Source organism: Nicotiana tabacum, chromosome 5 (genome assembly GCF_000715075.1).
Source record: "Nicotiana tabacum cultivar K326 chromosome 5, ASM71507v2, whole genome shotgun sequence".
NCBI lineage: Eukaryota > Viridiplantae > Streptophyta > Magnoliopsida > Solanales > Solanaceae > Nicotiana > Nicotiana tabacum.
In genome coordinates this window covers 33,650,391-33,664,525 of record NC_134084.1, presented here as the reverse complement: position 1 = coordinate 33,664,525, position 14,135 = coordinate 33,650,391, and the positions used below count along the sequence as shown (strand labels likewise).

The 14,135-nt window shown below is 40.9% G+C and overlaps 1 protein-coding gene across 3 annotated transcripts in view; it reads right to left on the bottom strand.

The window, feature by feature from the left end:
• The window catches only part of LOC107801480 (guanine nucleotide exchange factor SPIKE 1), a 62,175-nt gene that overhangs the window by 34,695 nt on the left and 13,345 nt on the right, over positions 1–14,135 (bottom strand). For all 3 annotated transcript variants that reach the window (XM_075253448.1, XM_075253447.1, XM_075253449.1), the window contains exons 11-14: positions 13,952–14,119; positions 13,682–13,873; positions 13,429–13,472; positions 576–645 (exon numbers count right to left, since the gene is read on the bottom strand). In XM_075253448.1, coding sequence (XP_075109549.1) covers positions 576–645; positions 13,429–13,472; positions 13,682–13,873; positions 13,952–14,119 — 474 coding nt within the window. The remainder of the gene's footprint in view (positions 1–575; positions 646–13,428; positions 13,473–13,681; positions 13,874–13,951; positions 14,120–14,135) is intronic.

Sequence of the window (14,135 nt, the reverse complement as noted above, 5' to 3'; positions counted from 1 at the left end):
AGGATATGGCATTTACTTGAAAAATTAAGAAAGAAAACTAAGGAAAAACCCAGGCTAGGTCACAACGACAGCAGATTATCGAAAGTTAAAGGCTTGGAATTGGAAAGAGCTCATTGTCGAAGGTTGTTGAGCTTTGTGATAAGCATTATATTGTTCGATCATTGGATGCTCTATGTAAAGTATCATGTTTTGTAGCTCTTTAATTTTTGTATACACCTTAAATGCAGGGCTTTCCTCAGCATGCAGAAAAAACTAATTTTCGTGAAAAAGCTACAAGGAACTTTTTCACGTAAAAGTAACAACTTGGTACATTCAACTAGAGAAGATGTCAATCTTTTTTTTCTTTTTTGATAGTAAACAGAAGGGTTGCCCCAGCCCTTTAGTGCAGCTACAAAACATCAGCCATGAAGGACAAACGAAATTGAACTCCCAGAAAAAGAGATGATATCGGAAGTTGAACAATGAAATATGCTCCCAACTCAAAGATAAGCAAATCAGTTCATACATCAAGCACAACTAAAAAATGAAGAGTAGGGATGGAAGGTTAACAATGGCAAACATAATTTGAAACAAACCTTGGCACTATCTTGAAGATAATGAGGAACTAATTCTTTCATGATTGGCAAGGAAATCTCAGATCTGAACCTGTATTAAACCCCAGCACATTAAAATTGCATACTTCTCAAGAGAATATACATTGGCAAGGAAAGATAGAGCTTTAATTTCCCTTCCCAAAGCTTTACAAACAAGAACAATAAGCAGACCAACTAGTGAAAGTTCCTCTTTTGAGCAACCACCTCCTTTTACTTATAGGGCAAAGATGTATGCTAGAAGGAGCAGACTGTAGCATAAAAGACACATAGAAAGTAAAGAAACTTAAACAAATATCACACTCTACATCAGTCCTCCACGTCAATTGGGACCAGAAATGCATTCCAAAAATTCAAATATTCTTTAATCTGTATGAAGCTAAATTTTACGCCTTAAAAAGCTCGCCAGTTTCTTTCTCTTCAGGTTGTCTGCATTAAGTGCCAAAGGGACGATGTATCATACTGTGGCTCTTTTCCTTTTCCTTTTGAAAATCAAACTGTGAAGTAACCCTTGAACTGTTCTTAGCATCCCCGCTTCATGATGAGGTCCAAATTGAAGTCCACATTCGATGCACTACAATGCAATGAAGCAGTACATGATTCACATCTTTCCTTTTAAAGATGAAGCATGGACTGACAAGAATGATGTTCCACTTCCTCATGCTCTCGGGACTGACAAGAATGATGTTCCACTTCCTTGCTGCCAGCAGGACCACAAAAAAGAAAAAGGGAAAAAAAAGGTTTTCCTGGGTGCTATTGGAATTAATATTGTTCCGGGGTGGGGAATCTATGTTATCTCTCTTCACGAAGTATGTGATGGAATGACTTTACAATAAACCACCATTTGTCCTTCCAATTTCCAGGTATCATCATCGCAGCTGGAAATTCTCTTTTTGTGCAGTAGTTGAAGAACACCTTGGAATTCTTTTGATAAGGAAGATTCTGAATTCTTCAGTTTCTCAATCTTATAAATTTCTACTAAATCTAAGTCCTGCTCACTCCCGTTTCATCATCTTTATGACACTTGATATTTGTTGTGAGGAGATGCTAGGATTATCGGGGAGTTTCAGAATTGGGCCACATATGATTCTAGAAGTCGATCAAGGCACCATTCCCTGCCTTTAGGTTAATGTTTTTATAAAATTTATCCTATACCTCCCCCTCCATATAGCAAGCTAATTCCCGCAGTCCTCCATGCTCCATCATGACTCCATACTTGTCTTGAATACTCTCCTCTGCAATGCCAGCTCCTCAAGACCAAATATCCATGTCCATTTTCCCGTAGGTCCTTCTTGAATGCCCTTATTAGATTGAGTAAGTTTTTAGGAGAATGACTTCCTTTGGATTGGCCAAAAGCAATAAGAACTGCTTTAGCTTAGCAAAATGAAAGTAGCTTTTAGACACCAAGTCTTTAAAAACACTTTTTAAGTGTTAGCGTTGATTTTACGAAGAAGGCTATGTTTGTATAGAAGTGCCAAAACTGATAATGAGCAAGTTGATGTGGGTTAAAACGACTAAAATGCCTTTTTTTATAAGGTAAATTGTATTAATTAAAAGGGAGAGAACTCCCGTATACAGGAAGTATACCAAAAAGTAGAGAATTTACATCAGAACATGGTTCTCTACAAAAGACACCCAATCCTCTATACAAGTAGGAGCTATATGAGTGCACCAAAAAGCGATCAAAGATAAAAGACTATTCTTAAGATGTGAAAAAGGAGACTCAATCCCCTCAAAAGCTCTCTTATTTCTCTCCCCCCAAAACTATCCACATGAGAGCTAACGGGGCAAACTTCCACGCCTTTTGCTTTCTTCTTCGACGGAAACTGGCCCAGCTATATAACATTTCCTTTACAGTGCTTGGCATCACCCAATGAACACCAAAAAGATTCAAGATTGCCCTCCACAAAGCCGAGAACACAGGGCAATGCAACAAAAGATGATCAACTTCTTCCCCTGAGCTTTTACACATGTAGCACCAACTAACAAGTATAATTCCTCTCTTTCGCAGATTTTCAGCAGTCGAAATCACTCTCCTCGCTGCTAGCCATGCGAAAAAGCACACCTTCATAAGCGCCTTAGGAATCCAAATCGAGGAGTATGGAAAAGTGGCCTCCTCTCTCACCAACATACTCTGGTAAAAGGACTTTACGGTGAACAAACCATCGCCACGCAAACCCATCTCCAAGAATCACAAGATGGTTGGGGCATGTCTTGCCCATATAGCAGTGTCAATAAATCTTGGAGCTCCGCAATCTCCCAATCTTGCATGTTCCTTCTAAATGAGAGGTCTCATACTACCCCCTTCACGCTCCTTACGAATCTATTGGACCATCAATTCCTTCTGGTTTGAAACTATGAAGACGTGGGGGGAAGGAGACCCTCAGAGTATCCTCTCCATACCACCTATGATTCCAAAAGCTAATTCTCCTTCCATCTCCCACCCTGTAAGTGATGTTGCCATTGTAGGCTTCCCAATTCTTCATGATGCTCCTCCACATGCCACACCCGAAAGGTGTTGTGGTTGCCTTGGTCCTTCAATGCCCCGTGGAATCGTACTTTTCTACTATGACCTCCCTCCATAGAGCATGCTTTTCTACCCCGAATCTCCACATCCACTTCCCCAACAAAGCTCTGTTGAATACCCTAAGATCTTTTACTCCAAGTCCACCCCACTTCTTTGGGGAAGTGACTGTCTGCCAATTCACTAGATGAATCTTTCTAGTTCCATCTGCTGCATCCCAAAGAAAATTCCTTTGAATCCGCTCCTGTTTTTCTGTGATGCTCACAGGAGCTTGCAACAGAGACAAGTAATAGGTGGGCATACTCGATAAGGTGCATTTGATAAGCACTTCCTTACCGCCTTTTTGACAAGTACCGTTTCTGCCAGCCTGCTAATCTTTTTTTAACTCTTTCAGTTACTGGATTCCAAACCGCAGTATCCTTATGCGAAGCGCCCAATGGGAGACCCAGGTAAGTAGTGGGAAGGGAGCCCACCTTACATCTGAGAACATAAGACAAAGCATCAATGTTAGCAACCTCACCCACCGGGAAGATCTCACACTTGCCGAGGTTGATTTTGAGACCTGATACTATCTGAAACCACTGCAAGATCTGCTTCAGGTAGGTCAACTGATCCATATCGGCATCACAGAAAACCAGGGTGTCATCCGCAAAGAGCAAATGAGAGACTCTTCGGGCACTGAGCACCCCGATAGGAGCTGAGAATCCTCTCAAGAAGCCACCGCCCGCCGCACGATCCATCATTTTACTCAGAGCATCCATCACTAGAATGAATAGCATGGGGGATAGGGGGTCACCTTGCCTGAGACCCCTGAAGCTGCCAAAGAAACCACACGAGCTACCATTAACGAGGACGGAGAATCTGACTGAGGAAATGCGGAACTTGATTCATCCCCTCCATCTTGCCCCAAACCCTATCTGCATCATAATGAAATCCAGGAACTCCAAATTAACATGGTCGAAAGCCTTCTCAAGGTCCAACTTGCATAGTAAGTCGGGATCTCTATTTTTCCTTCTGAATTCTACAAGTTCATTTGCCACCAAAGCAGCATCCAGGATCTGCCTACCTTCCACAAAAACATTCTGGGAGGACGAAACAGACACGTCAAGAACCTTCTTGAGATGCATACTGGGAGGACGAAACAGACACGTCAAGAACCTTCTTGAGTCTGTTGGAAAACACTTTAGAAATAATCTTGTAAATGCTCTCCACGAGACTAATAGGCATGTAGTCTCTGATACAAGATGCACCTTCTTTCTGAGGCACAATAGTAATAAAAGAAGCATTGATGCTTCTCTCGAAAACACCATTCACATGGAAGTATTCAATGGTTTCCATCAACTCCCCCTTGATGGTGTCCTAACAGAGCTGGAAGAAGGCCAAGGAGAAACCATCAGGCCCGGGGGCCGTATCACCAACACAACTCGACATAGCCTCGTGCACCTCCTCCTCCTCGAAAGCCCTTTCCAGCCACTCACTATCTCCCTTCCCAATGTGGTTGAACTCTATTCCCCCCCAAAGTCGGCCTCCAACTAACTTCCTCTTTGTATAAGTTCTCATAGAACCCAGTATCGCCCATTTTACCTCCTCCTCTCCCTCAATCCTCACCCCATCCACAACTAAGAACTCTATGAAGTTTCTCCTTCGATTTACAACCGCCACCCTGTGGAAAAACTTGGTATTTAAATCCCCCTCCTTTAACCAGAGCATTTTTTGCCGCCAACTAGTCTCCTAAGCTATTGCTAACTCTACTATTTCTCTTGTAACCTCCCCCAATCTCGCTTTCTCAGCTTCATCTAACTCCCTCGCCCCTTCCCCTCTTTCTAATTCTCCCAATTCATGCATAAGCTCCCTCATTTTAACCTCTACCCTCTCAAAAACTTCCTTATTCCACCTAATAATATCTCCCTTGAGCAATTTAAGTTTCTTCGAAAGACGAAATGAAGGTGTTCTTGATACTCCGTAGCTTGTCCACCATTCTTTCACCTTGTCACCAAATCCTGGCACTTTCAACCACATGTTCTCGAATCGGAAGGGAGCACGCACCCCCCTCCTTCTGCATACATCTAGCAAGATAGGCAAATGATCCGAAGTCAGCCTAAGTAAAGGAATCTGCAGCACATTCGGCACCAGCTCATCCCAGGAGGGTGATATCAGAAATCTATCAAGTCTAGACCTTGAGTTGGAATCCTCCGCCCTGGCCCAAGTAAACATTTCCCCTGACAGAGGAAGATCAATGAGAAAGTGATCATTGATGAAGTCAGAAAACTCCTCCATGGCCCTCGAAATCAGACTACACCCTTATCTCTCCTCCGGAAATCTAATAGTGTTAAAGTCTCCCCCTAGAACCCATGGAATATCCCATTCCCCCATCACATTGGCCAGTTCTTCCCAGAAAAATACCTTGGACCCTTCTCCTACCGGTCCGTACACTCCCCAAATCCCCACTCCACCCCACTCACTCTATCTTTGACAAGTGTTGCTAAAGAAAAAACTCTCTTCCTAATCTCCTTTACCTCCAGACTTCTATCATCCCATATTAGAAGAATGCCTCCGGCACTCCCCAGTCCCCACTGTTGGAACCCTGTCATATTTTACCCAACTACCTCCCCAAACACTCCTCACAATCACATCCGACAAAACTTCCATTTTTGTCTCATGAAAACAAACTAGGTTAGCACTCCACTCTCGAACTCCCACTTTGATGATGGCCCTTTTGTTTGGGTCATTCATCCCCCTCACATTCCATGAAAGAATCTTAACTTCCATAAGTAACAATATCCCCCTTTTCCCCACCTCCCCACCCCCAGTCGAGCTCCCTTCCTCCCTATCACACACCCGGCCCCTTCTCTGGTACACCACTACATCCCCTAAATTATTTTGCTTAACACCTTGACCCAACTCCCTCCCTGCACCATCATAAAAAGATTGTTGTTCAATCTCCCTCAACAATTCTAACACCCTATCTTCCTTCCCTTCAAAAGAGACTCCTAGAAACTTCCCAAAGTTTAATAGTTTATCCTCCATCCAGAAAGACATATTCCCTCATCCATTTTGTGGCGAAATTGGACAGACGTCTTCTATATGTACCCTTTCCTTGCTCCTGCCGGGGGAATACAAGACCATAGCATTGCTGGCAATAGGAACCTTAGGTGCCAAAAGGATCTCACCATTTCCTTGAGGGCAGCAACCTCTGAAATTAACACCCCGCTGCTATAGGAATGTCCAGAAACACCAGTAGGGTAGCAGGAAGGAAGAGAGCATGGAACCTTTTGCGGCATATTAACTGGAAATACTGATCCGGCACTAACATCAATTGGGGCATGCTCCACAAACTCCCCAGAAGAAGAAGAAGCTTGAAGTGTAACCTCAGCACAACTAAGCCTAGGAGGAGACAAGGGGGCGATGGAATTGGTTCCATCAGAGGTGGGAGGCCGTGGAATAACAACACCACCTTTAGCCAGTGTTGCCCCTGAAGCAGCGGCCATCGAAGAGGGGCGCAGGTCACTAGAGCTCGGTGAAGAAATGCCACTGTGTGAAGCACCGTTGGCAGAAGAAGAAGAAGCGACTGTTCCCATATGCTTAGGAGCCTTATCAGACGCAGCGTGAAATAATCTGGGCCCCAAATTCAAACCTCCCGTCTCTTCTCGATCTAACATCTGATTCCGGATTAGACCACTGATCCGGTGAGCCCTCCCCTCCCCTCAGAGACAGATTTCCCCTCCCCTCCCTTCTATTTGACCTTCCCTTTTCTTCCGCCACTATCACAGGCATAAAGATAGGACGAAATTCAGGGCTCAACTAAACCCTATAACTCAAGTAGCCATCTTCCACCACAGTGGAGACAGGGATTCTGCCCCCTTTCCTCACCACAATCCTCAATCGCGATAGATCATGTAGGCTGCAAGTGACATCAATAAAGCCCCCACAGATTTTCCCAATCTTCTTGAAGAGGTCAAAGCACCAAAGATGCACCGGGAGACCCACCATGTTGACCATCAATGTTTCGCCGATGAAACGATGGTCGAGACACCCATCGTGCTCCACCCATCTGTCTAGATTTAAAAAGTTCCCATCGAACCATTTGTTTCCTCTAACAAGAATTTCTAAAGCTTGAGACTCGTCGAGAAATCGAAAGAGATATTGTGTATCCCCCAGTTGCATTATTTTCAGCCCGTCATTGACGTTCCATGCATTTGCTGCCCAATTCCTAACAGTCTCGGGAGAACCAACCCATTTGGAGAAAGATCCAATCAGACAAGATATCAAGAAACCTTTGCGCCTGAGAGTGTGCTCCTCAGACAGCGGGAAGTGCGGCTCCTGCCCTACGTCGAGCTTTCGATGACATCTTCCCCCAAGTTCTAGGGTTGGCCAAGAGGCAGCTTTGATAAAAGACATTTTTTCCAGTTTTTCTAGATTCCAGAGAGAAGTAGGAGTTTCTCTTTGTAGAGTCCATCATTTCTAAAAGCGGTCGTCCCAAAGACCTAGCGTTGAGGCTGACTGAAGAAGAAAATTTGAAATCTGGCTGGAAATAACCTCCACGTCGCCGGAAAATAGAGAAAGTCGTCAGATTTTGGAGAAAGTTTGATGGGTAGGCTCGGAATAGCCTCTTAAACACAGGGCGGATGTAGCCCTTTACCGACGGATTCAATTGAACTCATAACTTTCGACGCGGAGCATAAATTTATGTGTAAAAGTTCACTAAAATAGTAACAAATTGTAGATATAAACCCATAACTTTAAGAATATAATGAGTTCAATACTAAAAATCTTAAAGGTTGAACCCATAGAGTTTACATCCTGGATCCGCCTCTGCTTGAACAGGCTATCTAACGGCGGCCAGTCGAGATCTGGCCGGAATATTCCTCACGCGTCGGCACATCGCAGCGAGGTTGCCGGAACTAGGCTTCGCGTGAGAGCGCGTGGGTGGCCCTTGGTCGGAGGTTTTTGCTGGGTTTTGGTCGCGATAGGGGTGGCTATTTGTGGGTGGTGGTAGAATCCTAAGATTCATGATACAAAGATGCCTCGGGAGTTGTGTCTGGGAGCATCTCTATCAATATGCACACCTCAAGCTATTGTCTTCAGCCACTGTCACTTATAAAGAACAGAAAGCTACTAAAATGCCTTTAAAACTGTTAATACTAAAAATGAGCAAATTATTGAAAGATTTTTAATTGATTCAAATATAAATAAATTTATGACTCAATTCATTTAAGTTCCAAAATTATTAGACTAGCTTATTTTATAAATTATTTATTCAAATAACATATTAATCCCTCATCCCAATTTATGTAGTGGTGTTTTACTGGAAACGGGTTTAAGAAAGAATATCTTTTGAAACTTGTGGTCTAAAATAAGCTATAAACATTTTTTGTGGCTATAAATCACCACGTTAAGAGTAAAATGGAAAGGTTAATTTAAATCGTTTCAAAATAAGGAAATATGACATTCTTTATCGAACAGACTGAAAAGTAGACAAAAGTGTGCGCTTCCCACTAAAAAGCAAGAAGCGACGAAGCGAAGCGAAGTGACCGAAGCGAGCGCTTCTTTGTTTTAAAGAGCTGGCAACAGAGATTCTAAAGAGGCGACTAGGGTTCCCTTTTATTATTATTTCACTGTTTCAGCGTCCAAATAGCAGCGAAATGCTGGCGAATTTTTTTTTTACCTTAGGTTCTTCTTTCTAAGTCTTCTCCTCTTTGTTGAAATGCTGCCCAGTTCTTCTTTCATTGTTTTTATGCTGCCCAGTTTTTAACAAAATGGTATACTGCCCTTCCTCTTATTTTTATATCTTTTATTCTTAGTTCTTATTGTCTTTCTTATGTGTTATGTAATTGTTCTTTTAATGGCACCAAAAGAAGATAGGAAAGACCCAGCTTGGGTTTACTCTGCAAGAGTTAGCGAGACCAACAAGATGGCAATTAGATGTCTTTTTTGTGACAAGATTTCAAATGGGGCAATCTATCGTCAAAAAGCGCATCTCATCGGTGGTGATCCAAATGTCGCATCTTGTCCTAATGTTCCATTGCATGTGAAGGAAGAATTGAAAGCATTCCTTCAAAAAAAAAGAGTTAGACTCAAATGATTCATGAACAAGAACTGTATGATCTTGATGATGACGATGATGAAATAGAAGAAGGTGACGATGCTTCGTCGCTTCCATCAAAATCACAAAAGCGGGGAAGGATGCAAACAATGTCTTCTAGTTGTGGATCTACTGGCAAGACCAAAGGTCCTCTATATTGTTACTTCCCGCAAAAATCTGGAGATAAGGGAGGAAAAAGTGGTAATCCTCAAATTGATGCCAAAGCGATTTTGAGGGATCGTGCAGTTAAAACATTTGCGTTGTGGATGTATGATGCAGATTTTCCTTTTAATTGTGTTAATTATACTGACACTTTTTCTGCTTTTAGTGAGGCCGTAGGCCAATATGGTCCAGGAATGAAGCCTCCAACTTATCATGAAGATAGAGGTCCATATCTAAAAAAAGAGGTGGAAGAGACTAATAAAATCATGGAAGAGCACAAAGTAGAATGGAACAAGTTTGGTTGTTCCATTATGATGGATAAGTGGACGGCAAGAAATGGAAAAATGATCATCAATATCTTGGTGCATTCTCCTAAGGGAAGCATGTTTCTTGAGTCCGTTGATGCAAGCGACTCTTCGACTGATTCAACCAAAATGTACTCCTTGTTCAAGAGTACAATAGACTCTATCTGAGCAGAAAATGTTGTTCAAGTTGTCACGGACAACGCCAGTGAAAATGTTAAAGCTAGTGATTTGATGTATGTTGGGTACCCGCATATTTATTGGACTCCGTGTGCAGCACATTGCATTAATTTAATCTTCGGTGACATTTTCAAGGAAAGACCCTTCAGTTCAGTCTTTAATCAGGCAATTAGAGTGCATTCCTATATTGTTCAAAGGTCTTTGTTATTGAATATGATGAAGAGATTCACTAAATAAAGAAGCTTGGTGAAACCTGCAAAGACAAGATTTGCTACCGCTTTCTTGACTTTGCATAGCATGTATGAGCAAAGAAGCAATTTGAAGAAGTTGTTTGTTTCAGATGAGTACACTAACAGTGCCTATGAAAGGGAAGCTCGAGGGAGAGAATCTGCAGATATTATACTTTCTACTTCATTCTAGAACAATGTGGTTCATGCATTGAAGATTGGTGGTTCTTTAGTTAAAGTGTTTCGTATGGTGTATGGGGAGCAAAGGCCACCAATGGGCTACTTTTACGAAGCAATGGATAGGGCAAAGGAGGCTATTCAAACCTCTTTAGTGATCAAAGAAAATACAAAAGAGTCTTTAAGATCATAGATAAAAGGTGGGACGGTCAGATTCATCGCCCTTTGCATGTAGCTGGACTTGTTTTGAACCCGAAACTATTTTATGACAATGAAGAGAGGATTCTAGGAGATGAAGATTTCTGGAAGGGATACATTGAATGTATTGAGAAGTTGATACCTGATTTATCCGTACAAGATAAAATAACATAGCAATTTAATACTTATAGGAATGCTGAGCAACTTTTTGGAAAAAACATGGCGATTAGACAAAGAAAGATGAAGTCACCAGGTGAGCGAGTGCTTATATGTTGCTTTATAGTTAATAAGTTATTTCTTTATCAATATTAAGTTTTGAATATTTGTTCTACTTCTACAGTTGAATGGTGGAAGCAATATGGCCAATCCACTCCAGATTTACAAAAGTTTGCCATCAAGGTTCTAAGTCTAACATGTAGCTCATCCGGATGTGAAAGGAATTGGAGCGTGTTTGAACATGTAAGAACTAAGAAGAAAGATTTAGTATATTGAGATAATTAAATTACATCTCAATTGTCCTAATCTTACTAATTACGTATTATTTGTAGATTCATACCAAAAAGAGGAACAAACTAACCTTGAAGCGTCTCAATGATCTAGTCTTCATTAAGTACAATAGAACATTGAGGCGTCGTTACAACGCTCGCAATGTAATTGATGCAATTAGTTTGGACAACATTGATGATGCTAATGAATGGCTAATTAGAGTCCCGGAAGATCATGCAGATGAAGAAGTATTTGAGGAAACTTCTGATTTCACTAAGGGTGATGTTGCGGAGGCGCGTGGAATTGGGGAGAGAATTTATGGCTTGAGGGGGAGAACCTCAACTTCGAGGAAGGTTAAAGAAGCAGCTACTTTGTCCCTAGTTGATGAAGAAGAAGTTGAAGAAGATGACGAGCAATATAATAATGATAGTGGAATACATGAATTTGACAATCTTGAAGAAGAATAGCATGCTCATTTTGTGCTTTAATTGATGCTACTCTTTAGTTTTTACATTGAAGAATTGAACATTTGCTTACAAGTGTTGTCTATGCAGTATTTATTTTAATATTTTTTTTTAAATTCCGGTTCACTTCAAAATGCTCGCTTCGCTTCTCGCTTCTAGCTTTAAGCGAAATGGGAGTTGTCGCTTTTCCTCGCTTCACGCTCTTCACAACACTGAATTTGACTAATGTATGCAAGCAAAGCATCATACTCCCTCCATCCATTTTATGTGACAAGAGTTTGACTTGGGTACGAATGTAAGAAAGAAAAACTTCTAAAACTTGTGGTCTAAAAAAAGTCATAGACATTTGTATGGCTATAAACCATTTTATTAAGGGTAAGATAGGAAGTTTTGCAAGGTTCTCTACTTTTTGGAATACTTCTTGTATACGGGTATTTTTTTTTCTATCAATTAATTAGAATTATATTAAATAAGGGCAAACAAGCCTGTATACAAGAAATATACCAAAAAAGTAGAAAACCTCAGAAAAAGAAATGATTTTCTACAAAAGACACACAATGTTCTATACATATAGGAATCTCATGCGTGCTCCAAAAAGTAATATGCGAGAGGATGCTATTCCTCGAGTGGACAAAATCCTTCTCTACTCCATAAAAAGCTCTCTCTCTCTCCATATGGCCCACAGAAGTACTAGAGAAGCAACATCCCAAGCCTTGCTTCTTCTCTTCTCAGCTAAACATTGCTTCTTTCACCGTGCCCGGCATCACCCACTCAACTCCAAAACATCTCAGAATTTCCCACCACGTGCGAGATGCTATCCGACAAAGTAAGAGAAGATTGAAAAGGAAACTATTCGGGTATTTACTTGCCCATTGTTAATAAAAGTTATTAATTGATCAAAAAACTATTTCTAAACACATCAACTGATTATTTCGCTTTTAGCAATCTTATCCAAAAATGTAACTACTTATTCGTAAGCACCAACACTTGAAATGTGTATTTCAGCACTTAGCACTTAAAAGCTACTTTCATTTACCTAAATCAAAGGGGCTCTAAAAATGTTAAATGTTTACCACGTGAGAAATGAGTTGAGATTCTAATGCCCAATAAACCAAATCAATTGGAGTCCATCCTATCTGCTTTCACATTACTTCAATTATACTTAATCTTCCTTTTGCTAAATCCTGCTATAAGAAATTAAAGAAGTGAGGGAATGTATGTCCTCTTATTGCCCGTTAGATTTTTATCATACATAACCGTACTGTTTCCATAATTTGCCAACTACACATCACCCAAAATTGATGAAGAGAAAATGACTTTGCAGTTCTCTCCAACTATAAGTAAACCGATTTCAAATGTTCAGACATTTTCAGGTGAAGCTCATGATATGAATTATCTTCATTCAAGATTTCTAAAGTTCCATTAGCTTTATCTTTGGTTTATTTCACATGAGAAGCTTATCTTTACCCAACCCAAAAAAAACTGCTATTTTCTTACCTTAATGTTCCCAGTTTCTCAATTCTATTAGTAGTTTCTTTGGCTGGCAAAGCTTATCCATCGCGTAATAACACATATTTACATCAATTATGCTTTGAACATTAATTACCAGTTACAAACACATGTTACCAAGATGGCAAATCCCACACTTTTACGCTGCTCTTTTGCCGGAGTCAGGGCAGAGATTATGACTTCATCACTCTAGTCAGGGTTTTTACATATGGCTGAAGGTCAGGGAAGAGATGGTCAAGCTAATAACAGCTCAACTGAAGTGGATTATTAACTAGTATCCAAAATAAATGCAGACACATACAAAATCCTACAGATTTTTCCTAAACCCTTCACTGGAAAACTATGTCCTTATTGCCATTACAAAAGATTTTCTTCATAGAGCACATTGAGAGCAAAGCTCAAAGAGAATATTGTAAATAAGGCACTAACATGAAGGGGAAAAAAGATCCAACTAGACATAGAAAAACATGGATATTAAAGTTAAAGAGAAATGACAATGACTCTTAAGTCAAAGAATAGAAACATACTGCGCATGTGTGGACAATGGAAGTGAAGCGTATCCAATTACCACCTGGCAGAAGTAAACAAAGAAAAGAGCAACTTATAAGGAGTCTGCCATGAAGCTGTGCACCAATTCTAATAGGTGGACATGCACACACCAACACACGCCTTGTGAGAAGAAGAAGAAGACTAAAACTGTCAGTTTAATTGTCACAAGAACAACAGGGGATACAAACCAAGATGGTGCGTCCCTCAAAAGCCAATAAACATCAAACTTACCGGCTTTGGGGCTTCAAGTTTTGTTTGAAGATCAACATGATAGAAAGTAAACAAAAGGTGATGCAATGGTGTCCAAATAGCAGGCAAAGAAATTTTGATCTCGTCATGGTAGCTGGCGACCCTTGTCCCAACAGCAACTTGTGTGTGTGACCATTTCTGAAGTGGTACACCTGGTTCCCTTGAATGCATAGCCTAATGATATACAATTAGATAGGTATCCAACCACATGGAATTTACAAGATAAACTGCTCTGAAAACACAAATACATACCTCTAGAGGTGGTTTCCGAACGTCTGTGTCGTCCTTTCTCAGTTCAACACGTATAAACACGTTTCTTTTCCGACTCATACTAACAGTCAAGGGGTAGGCATATAAGCAGTGAAAGAGCTGCAAGAAAGGTTCATTTCTTGTCGTCGTGCGGAAGTCAAAAGCTTCAAACTGTACACTCGAACAT